Source organism: Antechinus flavipes, chromosome 4 (genome assembly GCF_016432865.1).
Source record: "Antechinus flavipes isolate AdamAnt ecotype Samford, QLD, Australia chromosome 4, AdamAnt_v2, whole genome shotgun sequence".
NCBI classification, from domain to species: Eukaryota; Metazoa; Chordata; class Mammalia; order Dasyuromorphia; family Dasyuridae; genus Antechinus; species Antechinus flavipes.
The window spans coordinates 296,475,073-296,494,335 of record NC_067401.1 but is presented as its reverse complement, the minus strand read 5'-3'; the positions used below and the strand labels follow the sequence as shown (position 1 = coordinate 296,494,335).

At 33.6% G+C, this 19,263-nt stretch overlaps 1 protein-coding gene across 2 annotated transcripts in view; it reads right to left on the bottom strand.

Annotated features, from left to right (window-relative positions):
- Window positions 1–19,263, bottom strand: part of KPNA5 (karyopherin subunit alpha 5) — a 61,781-nt gene that overhangs the window by 39,507 nt on the left and 3,011 nt on the right. The window contains exons 2-6 of one of the 2 annotated variants that reach the window (XM_051997601.1): window positions 17,365–17,498; window positions 7,157–7,258; window positions 6,961–7,060; window positions 4,441–4,535; window positions 3,002–3,133 (exon numbers count right to left, since the gene is read on the bottom strand). In XM_051997601.1, the coding sequence (XP_051853561.1) occupies window positions 3,002–3,133; window positions 4,441–4,535; window positions 6,961–7,060; window positions 7,157–7,258; window positions 17,365–17,498 (563 nt within the window). Of the gene's footprint in view, window positions 1–3,001; window positions 3,134–4,440; window positions 4,536–6,960; window positions 7,061–7,156; window positions 7,259–15,790; window positions 15,903–17,364; window positions 17,499–19,263 lie in introns of those variants that run through there. The other variant, XM_051997602.1, reaches the window with a different exon arrangement.

The following is a 19,263-nucleotide window of genomic DNA, read 5'->3' as shown; positions in this document are numbered from 1 at the left end:
ATACCTGGATTTTAGCAAAATACTTCACAACCTTTCATTAAGGATCAAAGATTATATAATAGTAAAATAAGAAGGATTTACAACCAGTTGAAGGACAAGACACAAAATTTGTTACTTAATGGACTGATGCAAACCTGGTGGGAAGTCTATAGTATAGTAGTCAGGGTTCCTTCTAGTTCAGTGTTTTTAATCAATGATGTAAACAGGAGGAAATGTGGTTATCAAATTTTAAGATAATAAAAAGCAAGAAGAGATAGTTAATACAATTGGTGACAAAAATGAGATATAAAAATCTTCCTCAAAGCTGGACAAAATAGGTCAAATTTTTTTTTTAATTATTTAAAAAAAAATTTTTTTTAAGTAGGCCAAATTTAATGAGGTGCTATTTCACAGGAATGAATGTAAACTCCTACATTTGATTTAAAAAAATAATTGCTTAAAGGATTGAAAAGACATAATAAGGCTAGACAATAAAAAAGATGTATGGATTTTATTGGACTATAAGCTTAATACAACTGTAGAGAAAGAAGACCAAAAAGAGTAAAAGTGATATTAGCCTATATTAACAGAACCATGATATCAAGACCCAATGCAATGGTAGTTCTTGTGTATTCTACCATCATCATAACACATCTGCTTATTATGTTCATTTCTGGGAAAGATGTCATAAAGAACAATGACAAAAATACTATACATCACAAAGTGCCTTAACTGATAAAGGAATTTCTAAAATGTCCCATGAGACTCAGAATAAATAAGTGTCATAAATGCTACCAAAAAGATTCTTATAGATTTTTAGAGGTGAATTAGATGGCCTCTGAGAACCCTTCCAAATTTGAAAATGTGTATCAAATTTCACTCAGATGCAAGACCACTAAGTAGAAATCTGGCTGCTTTCTTCAAGCATTTAAAGGTCTGTCATGTACAAGAAATATTACTTATTTTAACTTGGCTCTAGAATGCAAAACTAAAACAAATACATGAAATCTATAGGAACAAAAGATTTCAAATTAATAGAAGCTTAAAAGTGCCTCAAAACAGAATAGAGTGCTTCAGGATGTACTGAATTCTTCAACAGTGGAGAGATTTAAGCATACACTTAATAACGGCTTTTCAGAGTGATGATGCAGTCTTCCTATTAGCAAATGAACTAAATGATTTCTGGAGTTTCTTCAAACTTTGGAATTTTGTGCTTCTATTACCATTCACAAACTGAATTGTCAATGTTCTGATAACAATGGATTCAAAATGGTATAACACTTTAGATTCATTCTAGCCAGCACAAGGCACATAAATACAATATGACTTTAATCTGTATATTATAATCTTATTAATACAACTGCAAACTTCTTAAGTTTATTACTTGCTTATTAAACTCTTTGGTCCCTATCAGCTTCCAGATGGCCGAGGGAGGGAGGGAAGGAAAGAAGGAAGGAGAAAGGAGGGAGAGAGGAAGGGAGGAAGGGAGGAAGGAAAGAAGGAAAGAAAGAAGGAAGGGAGGGAAAGAAAAAGAGGGAGAAGAGAAAGAAAGAAAAACAAACAAAAACAAACAAAGAAACAAAGAAAGAAGCAACTTTTCATAACAAAGGCCACTTTAATTTTGAAACTATACTAAAGAACTTTACAAGTGTGCTGGCAACACAGTACAGAATATGATATGGCCAATACAATCCAGTTCAAGTCTCACTACTGTTCACACATACTTACACAGTTCAATTTACTTGGAATACTCAAAGGAAGAAAGGAGGAGAAAAAGAATTTGTGCACTGCTATTCAGAGAGAAAATAAAAGGGACTGTTTGTGATGAAGTAGGGAAAAGAAAGAGACTGGTCAAAATGACGAAAAGAAATCAGCAATATAAGAAAAAAGGGGGTGATATGACAATATTTACTGCAATTCCCAACCATAGTCTGAACTGACCATTTTAGAATTTCTAATAATAAAAACTACACGTTAGATCTGTGCTTCAGTATAAACCTATCAAGTTACATGTAGTTGAAATAGTTTTAATAATTTAAAAAGTATGTGAAATTGCCATAAACAGAAAATATAAGAGAAAATATCAAAATTACAGATCAAATGTCTTTTGCCAAATTAGACAAGAAAAAACACTTTCTAAAACTACTTTAGTTTTCTTCTGTACCCAAATTTAATGTTTTAGTGTTATGGAAACAGTAGGTAAGGAAATCTTATACTTCAACTTCTTTGAAAGAAGAAATAAACTTAATAGTGATAAAGTATTAATAATGTTATATGGCAGCTTACATTAATAGACTAATAGACTAAATGGCTAATTAAAAACTCAAAAAAATAAAGCAAAATGGCAAAATTATACCTCCTGAATAATTATATTCCTGGTCACATTAAACATCAATCTCCTTGTGCTCTGTCTTTTACAAGCATAAATTATAGAATTTAAAAACTTGATTTAGCTATCAGAAGAAAACTTTTTTTATTCTGATTTTTTTAATTCGAGCAAAATTTAATTTATAGCTCTTATTTTAATAGGAAAAAAACATTTACCAAAGGGTTTATTAATTAAATTTAGCACAAATTTTAGAAAAAAGATATCATTGAAAAACAAGTGTTCACCTAACAAAAAAGTAAAATTATCTATTCCAATTATCATCAACTTTGAAAATATTCACAATTATAAACTTTACTATTTTTCTAATTCCAATTACTTCATTTAAATAATTACAAAAATAAACAAATTTACATACATAGAAAATTAACTCAATTTAATTTTACTTAAGAGCATTATAGACTTTGGTATTTATTTGTGGGCATAAAAGTTTAATTAAATTCTTTAGCATTATATGAAACTGTACCATTAATCCATGACTATTTTGAGGCTTAAGATAGTCAAGATTTGGTCCTCTAATTTTATAATAGAAACAGCTGTGATTAAAAACCAAAACTGAATACAATCATAGAAAACTAAATTTTTCAAAGAAAATTTACAGAACATAATGAATACAAATAATCTAAGAAAAATTACCTGTTCCTGAACATCTTCATGTTCCGAATTGAGGAGTTTGATAAAAATTGGAACAGCTCCAGTTTCAATTACCACCTTGGTGTGAAGAAAGGTTCCAGATGCTATATTAGTTAAGGCCCATGCAGCTTCAAACTAAGAAAAAATAAAATTTGAGATAAAGGTTTTAGACATAATAAGGAAACCAAAAAAATTCAACTTAAAAGGGTCAATGGTGTCAAACACATTCCATTTATGAAAGGCCAAAAAAAAAAAAAAAAAAAAAAGATTGTTAAATCTGGAAAAACAAAAAAATGAGGAAGGATGTGACTAAAATTTATAAAATTATGAATAGTTCTAATAGGGTGAATATGTAATTATTTACTTAAGTCCATGAGTTTTAGAATAAGATGAAATTTTAAAATTGGAAAGGGTAATGTTAGAATAAATAAAACACTAATTTGCCAAGAAGCAGTAAGCTGAAAGTGTTTTATATAAGATTCAAAAGTTCAAAGATCATGTGATCTTTAGGATCTAAATAGGTCCTATTTAGGATGCTATTATGGGAGAGCAATTATCATTTTCTTCTAAGAAACTTTAATGTCACTATGAGAGAGGAACGATTTTAGATAGTGTGACAGTCAATTTTTAAAAAGTAAAATCTACTAAGAAGGTAAAGAAACATGTATAAACATAAGAGAAAAATTTCCAAACAATATTTTCCCTAAAAACTCTTTTAATAGTCAGGGCTTTCCCATCATCTATTATTAAAGATTATTTCTACTTTTTTCCATCAATCTCTTTATTTCAATAATCTTTTCATCAAGATAAGCCACTCTGTATGGTAAAGTAGATACCATGCAATAAAGAAAGATATAAAGCCTATTAAGATAAAAATGAAAGTCAGCGTCTTCAAGTTTACATTTTCCTAGAAGTAGGTATTACTGTATTCTCACAGAACTAAAATGTAATCTTATTTAAGTACGTTAGAAGGTCTAATATTATCTACTGTTGATTTTTAATCCAAATTTGCCTTCTCAAAACTTGTTTCTGAATATGTAAAATGAAGAGATAACAATACTTGGACTATTTAGAGGCAATTAGAGATCAGAGTGGGTAAAAGTACAGAACTTCAAATTAGGAAGACAAGTTCAAACACTACATCAAATACTTCTCATCTGTATGACCCTAGGTAAGTTAACTGCTCTGTGCCTCATTTTCTCCTTAAAATGGAGAAAATAATAAAGATTATTGTGAAAAATCAAATGAGACAAAATTGCTTAGCACTTCAAAAATTTTAAGGCACTATACAATACTATTATTATTACCTCACAAGGCTGCTGTGAAAACAGCCCTTTTTAAATGTTAAAGCACTATATAATTATGTTATTATTGAGATTATATTAATATAAGTCTACAGTCATCTCAAAAAATATAAAAAGAAAAATAACAGAAAAACTTACCTGTAAAGTACAGTTTTCATTTCTTTCAAGAAACTTCACAAATCTTTGTACAACTCCTGGCTTTTGTATAACTTCATCAATAGGTGGATTAGGTTCTGAAATTTTATAATTGATTTATTTCACAATTTTAAATTTTAATAAAGTAATTACTAGATTATCTTAAAAGTCATTTCTGGTCCTTTTTCACTAAAAAGCAAGGAAAGTCTTCATTGGCCAACTCCTAAAAATCCTCAAAATTATGGTCATAAGTTTCAGTAAAGAAAAAAATGATCAGATTTCCTCTTGCTTTGCAAAATAGGTGAGTATCATCAAAGTTAATTTGAAAGCAATTTTTTTCCTATTAACCTTCAACTATAAAATATCTTCTAATAGAATACATGTACGTTTTTGAGAACAAAAGATTTAGATAGATCAATAGTCATTTCTTTAGCACACAGATGTTCTCGGGGGGAAAAAAAAACTTATGTTGGGGGTACTAGGCAAAGAATTACTTAAAGAAAAACACCCAAGAATGAACCCATCCATGTAAAACTATAGCTTCATGTTTTTATTATGAGTTACAATTATTATTACTAAAAGTATTCTCTTCTAGAAACTTTCCCTGTCATAGGGACAGCTACTTGATGCAGTGGATAAAGCACCAGCCCCGAAATCAGGAGGGCTTGAGCTCAAATCTGGACTGGAACACTTAATCTTTCCTAGCTGTGTGACCCTGGGCAAGTCACTTAACTCCAATTGCCTCAGGGTAAAAAAAAAAAGGGGGGGGGACCTTTTCCTATTATATTCTACTTGGTTTAAACTCATTTGTATGCCTGTCCCATCCTGTCAATACACTATGAATTAGGCATCTATTAACAATTTTATATCCATAAGCAATTGTTGCATGTAGTAGGTATTTAATAAACTGTTTAACTTGGAATTAAATACTGATGCTACTTAAAGCACCAAGTATCTTTTCATTTTCCTTTATTGAAATCTTTTGATTCTGGTAATCCTTCTTAAGCCTTCTGTCTTTCATTGTCTCTCTAATCTGGTTCACACCTGTGAAATCAGCTTATGAAGTCCTTCTGGGTCTAAATCTGTGATCCTATATAGTTATATATGATATATAGTTGTAAAAATTTAATATGACTAAAAAAATGCTGTTTTAAAAAAAATCTCTTCATTGTGATAAAAACTGTAACAATATTTAATAACCTCAAAGTACAAAAAAAAAAAAAAATTTCCCCAAAAGTAAAACAAGAAACCTATTAAGTGATCATGAAACATCTCACTTTTTTGAACAAGAAGGTTTTTTCCCCTATTGTGAACAAACATTATAAACACATATTAAGAATATTACTTCTACCTTCCACTTATTGCAAAAAAAAAAAAAATTTACTGAAGATGATGGAATATTATTGTTTTATAAGAAATGATGAGCAGGCTTATTTCAGAAAAAGCCTGAAGGACCTACATGAAGTGAGCAGAATCAGGAGAACATTGTACACAGTAACAAGATTAATGTGATGGACTCAGCTCTTTTCAACGATGTAGTAATTTAAGGCAAATCCAACAGACTTGGGATGGAAAATGCCTATCACAACCAGAGAAAATTATGGAGACTGAATATGGATAGAAACATAGTATTTTCACCTTGTCTGTTTGTTTTCTTTCATGTGTTTTTTTTTTTCTTTTTTTTCCTGATTTTTCTTGAACAACAAGACAAATATGGAAATGTTGCAAAAGATAGCATATTTAACCTATATCAGATTGTTTGCTGTTTTGGGAGAGAGAAGACGAAGGAGGGAGGGAAAAAAAATCAGGAACACAAAGTTTTACACAATTGAATGTTGAAAATTATCCTTATGTGTATTTAGAAAAATAAAATACTATTGAGGAAAAAAATGTAGAGTTACAATTTTTTCAAACTGTAAGTTCCTGAGCTAAACAAAAGACAGGGTTAATTGGAGAAAGCAATATGAAAATATATAGGTATTAAGCTGTATTAAGTAATACCTATAGAGTTAGACCAAGTCACTTTATCTCTTTGGGCCCATTTTTCCTATTTGTAAAAGGAGGTTGCTGGATTAAATGACTATCAGGGTCCTTTCTAACTCTCACTATGACCTTGTTAACTATGCCCCCCTCTTAACAAAATAAAACTCCTAATCATCTGTTTGGGGAGAGATGATATGAAGTCAAAGAATTCAAAGAGAAGAGAGATAGGAATATATTAGTTGTAGCACAAACATATAAATTTACAACTCAATCATTCTGCTGACACGTCATAATTAAAAACCACATTTATTTCTTTTCAATAAGGAGGATAAAATATGTTTAAACTATGACTGAACAGGTTATGATACAAATTGCTCATTTTTAATGATTGAATTATACAAAAATACTAAAGTCACACTAAAATGTTATTTATGAGACAAAAATACTAAATAGAAATATAAAAATAAATATACAGAGCCTAAATTTAAACCTCTTTAAATCTGGAATAGAATAGGATATTTTATGGAAAGAAAGACTTGCCTTTAGAAAGCAGCTTTCGAAACTTCTGTGTTGCTGTAAGCTGTTGGTCAGCATCATCGGAGAAAATCATTTGTACCATATCAACAGTAATAACTTCCTCCTAAAAATACACAAAACATGCCATATTTAACATTTATATTTTTTTCATCAACATACTGTAAATAATGATTTAAAATATATATTTTTTGTTATTTACCTCAGGAACTGGTACTGTAGAGCTGATATCTGGATCTTGGATAGGACTTTCAAGCATAGAGTCATCATTTGCTGGAAGGGAGACATTTCTACGTTTGAATAACTGCCAAAAAAAAAAAAAAAAAAAACCACAAAAACTATCACCATCATCATCACCTGGGACATGAAAGTTCTTGATACTAACAATGTGTTCTACCACACTAAAACATTTAAGAAGAATGAAATAAACAGCTATCACTTTCATAATTTTTACATTTTAAAATTATTACTTTTCATATGATGAGCGAAAGCAGCATAACTGAAAAATGAAGCAGACTAGTCATATAGTTAGTGAAACGGATAATCAATAATGTTTCCCTGTTCTACTAGTATACATGACATGTCACCAGAGTTAGAGGCTGACACTCGGCACATTGGGTTCACAAATTGTCAAAGATTTCTGAGTGAAAAAAGGAGAGGTTCACAAGATAAGAAGATAAAGGCAAAGTTGCAATATGTCAACGAGAATATAGATCTATCACACTAATCCTCAAATAGTGTGCCAGAATAAAACCCTAGGTACAGGGCAGGGACTATCAGAGTACCAGGTTAGGTACTCAATATTTTTTTAAAGAATTGATATTTTAAAGAAAGTCAAAATTATTTTGTGGCTCTGGCTCCTTCTCTGAAAAGACTAAAGTTACTTTTAACCCCACTCCCTTCAATCAAGGAATCAATCCTACAGGTAGACAGGGGAACCACATGACATGACTTTATGGGACTCAAAAATTCATATACTAGAAATTATCTTCAGTGATTGGCAATAAGGTCTTAAGAGTAATAATAATAATAGTTAATAACAACTAATATTTATATAGCACCTACAAATGCCAGGATTTTACAAATAACACATATGATTCTCACAAAAATTTTTAAATGTATTATCATCTTTTTTACAGATGAGGAAACCACGGCAAACAGAAGAAAAATGACTTGACCAAGATCGGTTAGTTAAGTGACTAAGGCCAGATTTTAACTCAGGTCTTCCTCTATCTAGGCCCAGTGCTCTATCCACTATACCATCTAGTTGCCTTAAAATTCTCCATAAAAATGTTGAAAACCTAATATTTTGCAATCAATTAAAATAAGTGGATTATCAAATTAACATAGAATATACTGAGACCCAAAGATAAAAGATAATTTGTGATTATTGTGCACTCAAGTAAGAAGAATACAATGGGCAAGATAGGAAATATAGGATAATAACAGAGGACAAACCTAAAAGAACCCCTATAATGGGGCACTAGGGAAGAGAAGCATTCTCTTCCTCTCAAATCAAAAACAGGTAACAACACTGATAACTAAATCTTCCATTTAAATGACCACTACCAATTGTCATTCTTCTGTTAGATATTCTTCAATTACCAAATATTTTCCATAATTTGCCATTCCTTCCTAATCACTATATCAATACACCTCCATCATGCATCATTTTCACGAAAGAGGTAACACTGACATCCTAAATTATGTTTATAGTTAAATCATGTCAGCTGGCCTTTATTAGATGTCTACTATGTTCAGACACTTTGCTAAGCACTAGGGATACAAAGAAAGGCAAGAAACAATTCCTCCTCTCCAGAACTTCAGTCTAAATAAATGGAGAAAATAAACAAACTACCATGTACCAATGTATTAGAGAAAAGATAAATTAGATATACTCAAAGAAGGAAGGCAAAAGGGAGATTGGGGAAAACTTTTTGAAGGTGGGATTTTAGCTGAGTCTTTAAGAGATTGGTATGAAGAAGAAAAGAATTCTAAGCAAAGGAGACAACTAGTGAAAGTGCTCAGAGTTGGGAAATTGAGCCTACAGACTAAGAGACAGCAATGAGGCCAATGCCATTGAATCAAAGTATATGTATACAAAAACTCAAGAGGAAGAGGTCAGGTTACAAAGATCTTTAAATGACAAGGGATTTTATATTTGTTGGAGGGGAGAGGGGGGGGGGGGGGGGGGGGAGAAGAGTAACAAGAAAACACTGGAGTTTATATACCATGAGGACATAGTCAGACCTGTGCTTCAGGAAGATCAATTTGAGAGATGAGTGAAGGATGGACTGGAGAGAATAGAAACTTGAGTCAGAGAGATGAACCAGCAGGCTATTCCAATAGTCCAGGAATGAAGTGATGAAAGCCTGCAGTTGTAAAGGAGAAAAGGAGGTGCATATGAGAGAGGGTGTATAAGGGCCTGCACCATGGTAATAGTAGTATTAGAAGAAAAAGAGATGCAAAAGATATTACAAGACATTGCAAAGATAAAAAGGACAAGATTTGGCAAGAATAGGATTGGGAAAGGAGAAGCAGTAAGAGTGAGGAGTCAAGAATGACACTTGGAGATTACAAGTTTAGAGGATTATTGGTTCAAAAGTTCAAAAGAGGAAGGAGCTTTGGTGGGGAAAGATGAATATAATTTTGGACGTGGTAAGTTTAAGAAATCTGCAGGGCATTCAGTTTAAAATGTCCAATAGACAGTTGGAAATTCCAGAATAAAGGTGAAGAAAGGAGTTAAGTTTGGGTAAATAGATTCAGAAATCACCTTCATAGCTGATAACTGAATCCATGGGAGTTAATGAGATCACGAATGAAATAGCATGGTGGGAGAAGAAAAGAGGATCCAAGAAAGATCCTGGGGGACATCGACAGTTTGTGATTACAACCTTGGTGAAGGACAACTGATAGGATCAAAGGCTTCAGAGAGGTCAGATATGAAGAGAACTGAGAAAAGGCCAGATAAGATCATTGGCATCTTTGGAAAGTCGTTTTCATTCTAATGATGAGGTTGGAAGTCAAATTACAGAATTAAAAGCGTGAGAGGAAATAGACGTCTACTACAGATAATGTTCTCAAGGAGAACAGTAAAAGGACAATAAATGTTCTTCAAATATGGGAATGAACAAGATAAAATGAGATCTTTCAAGACAGTTGTGAAAATCAAGTAAGGCTTCATCTATTTCAAAGTTTGAGTAGGCCTGAAGGACTTTAAGTCAAGGGCATACTTAGTGTCTCCTCCCAGCTATCTTAAGGACATACTTAAAGTCTCCTCCTTGTTATCCCCCTAAGGGCATACTTAAGTCCCCTTCTAGTTATCCTCCCTATTTCAGCCAAATATGGGCAACTATGTACTTGTTGATCAAGTTCAATTTCTTGGGCAGTTCCTGCATTTAGAATGTAAGATCCTCAGCCAATAAGGATGAGGGTCAGTGGTGGGAAGGGAAATTTGCTTTAGGGATAAAAGTGCCGACCCTATCCCCTACAGTGCCTCCTCCCTTCGATTGTCTGCTCGATGGGCGGGTCGAGAATGTAAATAAACTTTGCTTTGCTTCTAGAGAGCTATCCAGTTGTTTTATTAATGGTTTCTGACCCACACAGGAGGAAAACCATTGAACAGGAAGAGAATGAAGATTATTAAGAGTGAAAACAATAGGAGAAATCAGTATTGCATAGAATCACCTGTGCATGAACTGAGCTTTCCCCTTTTTTCCATTACTTCCCTTCCCTTTCCTAGATATTGCCAATGGCAAGGAGAAAGGCACTTCTTTATATAAGACATTAATGAAGGAGAAAGTAGTGGTGGAAGACATATGAATTGAAATGAAGAGAAGGTTTTAGACAATCAGTTAAATTTTTTTCATTAACATTAAAAAGTTGGTAGAGTGAGAGCCATGGGAGACCTAAGAAAAGTTTAAAAATTTTAGAAAAGCCCTGTGGGCAAGTAGAATAATGAGTATATCAGAGGTTCTAAAAGGATTACCTTCCAGTAATGAGAACCCAGATGTAGCATAAATTTGTCTCCAGTCAGCAGTTTCATGATTTTCTCTAGCTTCATTCATCATGAGGCAGAAGACTATGGAATTAATACAAGACTATGATTTGGCCAGTAATAAGAGAGCAAGATATTTAAGAGAAAAGGATAATAAAGAATTGAAGTAGTTCATCAAGGACTAGAGTAAGGAAAGAAAATGGCAGGATGATGGCCTGTAAAAGAAATGGAGGTAGACGGACTGGAAAATAAAGAACAGGGTTGGTGGTTGCAAGACAGGGGAAGAGGTAAAACAATAGGAGAATATGATCAGATAAGGAATCTCAAAATTCATGAACTTTTAAGTGGAACAACTGTTGGTGATGGCAAATGTATACAGTTGAGATGAGGTCATGGGAAAAGTATAAATTGAGTAAAAGATTAGGATATTTGAGGGAAAATTAGTATGTATGATGAAATCATCTAATGTAAGAGCAGGAACTGGGAAAAGATAAAGACAGTGAGTCAAGCACTAAACTTTTTGAGTAAAGAATGAATGAAAGAAGCATCTTTTAAGCACAAAATATGTACAAAATACTAAGCTAAGAACTAGGGATAGACACAGAAAAGCTAGACAGTCCCTAATGTCAAGCAGCTCCTATTATAATAGCTTAGACAACATAGATGGAAGATTTAAGCTGCAAATAAGATGGAAAAGTCATACATATTAATGTCTCCTCAAAGACAAATAATGCTACTCCTCAGGCTACTGAATTCAAAGTCCTGGACTGTCTCTATCAAGGTCAAAGAAGAGATGATGGTCAAGATGGTGGCAGAAATCTGACTTGTCTGGTCCACAATGCTTCTTGTACCTGACTCAGTGTGCACTGTTTCTTCATCCAAGTTATCTGATCTGTACAAGGCAGCTGATTGACAACTGATGGGGATGACTGGCCCCTTCTCCACATGAGTTTCTTCCCCAGATAATAGTTCTGCTGGAAGGACTATTGCTATGAGAGTGCTTTGACTCTCAGGGTTCCTGTGCCTTATCTGACTGTTGGTGGCAGATGGTCAACAGTTGTTGCTTATACTGATGTGGAAGAAGGGGCCTCTATCTTCAATGATTCCTTACCTCAATAATGGATACAAGAGCCAAGCTAACATTAGGCCTAATGTTTCCTGGGAGGAAAATATCCTAGAGATCAGTCAATAATAGCTACCAGAATCTTGACTAGGTGATAAATACAGATTGAATATTAAAAAAATATATATATATAAAAGATTATTGATAATGGTAGAGGGAGATCCCGGAAGTGACAATGAGAAGCAAAGAATATCTCAACACCCTCAGTGAGTCCCAGATGTATGAATTTAAGTGCAACCAATACTGGAAAAAGTAGCCAGAGAAGCTGTGCCATCAGGAAGCAGCTTGATAATTTATTAATAGAAGTTGTTGTTTGTCAAAGCGAATTTATGTCAAAGTTGTCGTTTCTCAAAGAGAATTTATTTGTTAAATTCACTAAAAATTAGAAAAGAACAACATACATCTAAAAAAAATTTAAATTTAAATTTTTTAAATTTTCTTCAACAATATAAGCAGCACAAGATGAAGAGATGAGATAGAAAAGATCAGAAAATTATAATAGGTGTGGTGAGAAAAAAACTGAATTGATGAAAAATGATTATTATTCTGATTATGAGATGCATGCAACCATATTTAGTTATTTATTTCATATATCTGGAACTGGAGCTGAAGATGAAGAATGAGCCAGGGTAAGATTCAATTAAGAGGAAAAAAATAGGCTGAATGACATTTGGTAAACTGCACAGTATTTTTAATAATCTGAAGCCAAAAAAAAAAAAAAAGGGGGGGGGGAGTATGGGGGAAAAATTTCAACTTAAATCTTGTACCAATTCTGTATAGTTACAAATATTGCCACACTACAATCTTCGAAAAATCAAAATTGTAGATGAACTACTAAGACACATCATCTTCTCAAATTAATTATATGTAGAAAGGATAGATATATATTGGAATTAAATGGGCTTTGTAGAACCTTGTAGAACCTAATCTAATATTATGAGACTAAAAAAGCTAGAGACAGGACAGTCATATTTCTGATCACTTCCTACCTATGATTTTTCAATACTAGATCATGTTATAAAATAAAGGAATGAAGTGTCAGATAATCACTGTCAAACATCCTTAATTATGTGTATATAATTTTGGATCTTTTCTTTCTTGAAGTAATCCCCATCCAACTAAGTACTATTGATAAGGAAGCTGATAGTACTATTAATTAATTTAATACCTACAAAGAGCCAGATGCTAGACTAAGTACAGAGGATACAAAAGAAAGGCAAAAGACAGTCTCTGCCCTTAAGGAATTCATAGTCCAATGAGAAAGATAACATGAGAACTATGTATAAACAAACCATAAACAGATAAACGGGAAATAATCAACAGAGAGAAGGAAGTAGAAGGATTAGGAAGGGCTTCTTTTAAAAGGTCGGATTTTAGTTGGAATTTGAAGGAACTCAGGGATGGCCAGTCAGGATTCTGCAATCTTGTCCAAGCAAGGTCAGTGTCACTGGAATAAAGTGGGGGAAGGAAGAATGATGTAAAATTTAACAATAGTGAAGGGAAGAAGAAGAAAGTACTAAGTTAAAGAAGAGTTTTGAATATGAAAACAGAAGATTTTATATTTAATCCTAGAGGGGACAGAGAGCCACTGCACTTTATTGATATGTACAATGAAGTACTATATGTCAGACCTTCACTTTAGGAAAATCACTTTGGCAGCTAAGTGGAGGATAGACTGAAGTGGGAAAAGGCTTGAGGCAAGCAAACTAACTGGGGAAATTATTGCAGTACTCCACAAGTGAGAAGAAGGCCTACATGAGGATGGTAGCAGGAAGAGGGGAAAGAGGGCACATTTGAGAAATGTCACAAAGGTAAAATTGACAAGTCTTGACAACAGATTAGATATGGGAGGAAGGGAAGGAGGAGAACATAGTGAGGAATCAAGAATAACTTACAAGTTTCAAGCCTGGGAGATAGGGAAAAGTAGATAATAACAGGGAAGTTTGGAAGGAGGGAAGATTTAGGGGAAAAGACAATTTCAGTTATGGACATGGTGAGTTTAAGATGTCTTGAGAGCATCCAGTTGGAAGATGTCTAAAGGGTAGTTAGAGAAGTGAGAGCCAGCAGAGAAGTTAGACCTGGATAAGTAAATTTGCTATTCATCAGCATACAGAGACCTAAAGGCATCTAGTCAATGTGAAATAAAGAAGAGGGAAGGGGAAGGAGCTCTAGGCAAATGGCATCAGTAATGACCCCCAAGCTATTGTGTTGCTAAGTATAAGGGAACAGGAATAAATGAGCTAAGTTTTCCTTTTGACTGAGGCTTAGAACTCAGCTAAATGAAGCCAAGGAAAAGAACTAATGTAATTTGGTAAACATTGGCTCAATTCAAGTGGCTCAATTCAACATTTATTTATGTACCCACTACTTGTAAAAATAGAGCAGCTAGGTGGTGAAGTGAATAGAGCACTTAATCTTGTTTGCCTTAGTTTCTGCATCTATAAAATGAACTGGTGAAGGAAATGGCAAACCACTCCAATGTTTCCCCTAAATGGGGTCATGAGAAGTCAAGAGCAACAAAACCAGTGTAGAAGGAATGAGCAGGGGGTTAAGAGAGAATGTTTCTGAATAAACTCCATATATCTCAGGCAATTCTCATCCCTTCAAATGAGCCTCCTAGTTTTCTCCTTTCTCAGCCAACTAAGAAAAAGTTGTCTACACTTATTGCTTCTACTTTCTTTTTTCTCCCTCACTCCTACACTCTTAGCAATCTGGCTCCCAATCTTATCGGTGAGCTAAAATTGCTCTTCCTCCAATTACTAATAACTCACATATTATCAATACTATTGAATTCTGACAGTACAGACCATCCTTTCATTCAAGATATTTTCTTCTCTCTGGGCTTTTACAACATTCTCTCTGGTTTTCCTACCTGAATGAATGCTCTTTCTCAAGTTCCTTTACCAGTCCATTATCCAACTCATGTCCCCTAATTGAGGATATTTTCCCATTATCATATCCTAGACCCTTACTACTCTATCTCAATATATTCTCTTAAGCCTCATCAGTTCACTTAGATTTAATGCTAACTTCTATTGCCAATAATTCCCAAATTTTTATATTCAGCCCTTGTCTTTCATTCTCAAAGAGGTGATGCCATATAATTCTACATATAATTAATTTATTAATTTGAGAAGACGATGTGTCTTAGTAGTTAATCTACAATTCTCTCTCTCTCTCTCTCTCTCTCTCTCTCTCTCTCTCTCTCTCTCTCTCTCTCTTTCTCCCTCCCCCCCCAATATAAACTACTATTTACATTTAGTCTGAACCATTTACATTTACTCTGAACCAAGCAATAATCAAATGGGACTTGGTCTGGGACCTATTACTGGACAATTAATAAAAGCCAAATTACTTAAAGTATACCTCTTAAGGAAGAAATATAACTGATAATCCCCAAGATATCTAATGAGATTTCAGTAATGAAAATTTGCATTTCCTCTGGACAAAGTAAATACAGGTCAGTATGATAGCCCATGTGAAATATCTAGCCCTAGACTGTCCCCTGAGCTCCACTTTGACATCGCCAATCATCTACAAGTCCTTTCAAACTAGATGTCTCAATAGACATCATAATTCAGCATGTCCAAAGCAACACACATTATTTTCTACAAAACCTACCCCTCTCCTAAAATTTCTTATTTCTGTTGTTCAAATGCCAAACGTACACTTCCTTAAGACTATTTTATGGAGCTTATATCTGATCAAGTACTCACATGGTGGTCAGAAGTGACATAAGGACATTCTCAAAGTCTCTCTGAAGAACTGTGGAATCAACTGCATGACATGGGAAACACTGACAAAGGACTGCCCAGTATGGCATGCTTGCATCATAGAAGATGTGCTCTATGAGCAAAGCAGAACTGAAGTAGCTCAAAAGAAATGCAAAATGTACAAATTTAGAGAATCCACCTCAAATGTTCACATGGACTATTTGTGTCCAACCTGTAGTACTAGAGCATTCTGAGTTCATCTTGGTCTCCTATCAGTTAGTCAGACATATTGCAACTTGGCTTTAATAGAGTGTTGTTATTTGGTCCTCTTCAAGAATGAAGAAGAGCCAATAAATCATTTCTGTTGAAGGCACCACCATTTGTCCAATCTCTCAAATTTATAATGCTGGCATCACCCTGGATTTCTCACTCTTTTCTTCCCTCTCCCCCAAATTCCCTCCTCCCTTCACAAATACAATCAGCTGCTTAATTTTTCAGTTTCTACCTAAACTTTCCTCTCTATTTACCAGATCACTATCTTAGTTCTGATTCTCACTACTTCTTAGATTATTAAATCACTGAATTGGTCTCCTTGATACAAGTCTTTCCCCCATTCCAGTTCATTCTCCATTGCGGTGCCAAAGTTATTTTAATTAAGGACAGATCTGATTAGCTCAGTTTTATATTCAATAAATTCTAGTGGCTCTCTTCTGATTCTAGAATGAAATTTAAGCTTTAAAGATCTTAACAACTTTGCCTAACTTATCTTGCCCGTCTGACACTTTTTGTCTTCTTGCACTCTGTGATCAAACCAAACTGATCTTCTCTCTGTTTTTCCATCAAAACATTTCATTTCCTTATTCAAGTTTTGGTACTATCTGTCATACATGTCTAGAATACCCTCTTTATTTCTCATTTACAAATCTTCTTCCTTCAAGACACAATTCAAACCCTAGCTTCTACATGAACTCTTTTCCTGATTTCTTACTAGTGTCCTTCTTAAGCTAGCCTCAAAACTACTTTTTATATATTTGTTTTTTACAAACACACACAGATGTACTTTTCTCCCCCACATGAATGCAAACTCCTTAAAAGTACGGACTTTATCTGTATTCTTTGAAACATAAAAGGATAGTGAAAGTGAAAAAAAAAAAATTATAGAAAGTGTTGAGGTAAAAAAAAATTTATAACTTCACTTCTTTTAAAATATTCTGTATTTCAGACTGGCCAAGTCATTTTGTGGAAAGGGAGAGAAGATATGGCAGTCTGGAGAAATGATTTCAAGAACACAGGAAATTCCTGATGTGGAAATTCTCTCTACTGATGCATTTAGTCTGAAAGTTTGTAAGATTTAGTTAAACAATCCTGACATCCCTTTCCTTTCCTTTGTTAAGGACAAAGACTCTAAACATATTCTTAGTTTGCCAAGAGATTGTATAGAATGTAATAAAGTTAAGCAGACATAATCCTTACATTTAATTAATACAAAATCAATTGTCTTCAAATGAGTAGTAGTAAAATCCCTACAACACACAATAATGTTTACATGGTAAATCACAAATATCAAAGAAACCTACCTGTTCTTCCCTTTTTTGTTTTCGAAGCTGAATTCCTTCTTCTTCTCTTCGTCTACGCATTTCTTGAGGATTTAATGCTTTATTCTTGTAACTTTTCATTCTATAGTTATCTTTCCCTGGGCTTGCCATGGCATCTAGTGGAAGAAAAAGTTCAAACACAAAGATGATATTCCAGATAATGAGATGTTATATTTAAGTTTAAACTGTCCAACAAAATTATTGTATAAAAAGTTTGCATCAAGAACAATGGTTTCAAACCATATGATCATCTCAATAGGTGCAGAAAAAGCATTTGATAAAATCCAACATCCATTCCTAATAAAAACACTTGAGAGCATAGGAATAAATGGACTTTTCCTTAAAATAGTCAGGAGTATATATTTAAAACCATCAGTAAGCATCATATGCAATGGGGAAAAACTGGAACCTTTCCCAGTAAGATCTGGAGTGAAGCAAGGTTGCCCACTATCACCATTATTATTTAATATCGTATTAGAAACACTAGCCTCGCCCCTAAACTAATCTATTTATTTAGTGCTATACCAATCAGACTTCCAAGAAAATATTTTAATGATCTAGAAAAAATAACAACAAAATTCATATGGAACAATAAAAAGTCGAGAATCTCAAGGGAATTAATGAAAAAAAAATCAAATGAAGGTGGCCTAGCTGTACCTGATCTAAAATTATATTATAAAGCAACAGTCACCAAAACCATTTGGTATTGGCTAAGAAATAGATTAGTGGATCAGTGGAAAAGGTTAGGTTCACAAGACAGAATAGTCAACTATAGCAATCTAGTGTTTGACAAACCAAAGCCACTAACTTCTGGGAAAAGAATTCATTATTTGATAAAAACTGCTGGGATAATTGGAAATTAGTATGGCAGAAATTAGGCATGGACCCACACTTAACACCATATACCAAGATAAGATCAAAATGGGTCCATGACCTAGGCATAAAGAACGAGATTATAAATAAATTAGAGGAACATAGAATAGTTTATCTCTCAGACTTGTGGAGGAGAAAGAAATTTGTGACCAAAGATGAACTAGAGACCATTACTGATCACAAAATAGAAAATTTTGATTACATCAAATTAAAAAGCCTTTGTACAAACAAAACTAATGCAAACAAGATTAGAAGGGAAGCAACAAACTGGGAAAACATCTTCACAGTTAAAGGTTCTGATAAAGGCCTCATTTCCAAAATATATAGAGAATTGACTCAAATTTATAAGAAATCAAGCCATTCTCCAATTGATAAATGGTCAAAGGATATGAACAGACAATTTTCAGAGGATGAAATTGAAACTATTACCACTCATATGAAAGTGTTCCAAATCATTATTGATCAGAGAAATGCAGATTAAGACAACTCTGAGATACCACTACACACCTGTCAGATTGGCTAAGATGACAGGAAAAAATAATGATGAATGTTGGAGGGGATGCGGGAAAATTGGGACACTAATGCATTGTTGGTGGAGTTGTGAACGAATCCAACCATTCTGGAGAGCAATCTGGAATTATGCCCAAAAAATTATCAAATTGTGCATACCCTTTGATCCAGTAGTGTTTCTATTGGGCTTATATCCCAAAGAAATACTAAAGAAGGGAAAGGAACCTGTATGTGCCAAAATGTTTGTAGCAGCCCTATTTGTAGTGGCTAGAAACTGGAAAATGAATGGATGCCCATCAATTGAAGAATGGCTGGGTAAATTGTGGTATATGAATATTATGGAATATTATTGTTCTGTAAGAAATGACCAGCAGGATGAATACAGAGAGGACTGGCGAGACTTACATGAACTGATGCTAAGTGAAATGAGCAGAACCAGGAGATCATTATACACTTCGACAACGATATTGTATGAGGACATATTTTGATGGAAGTGGA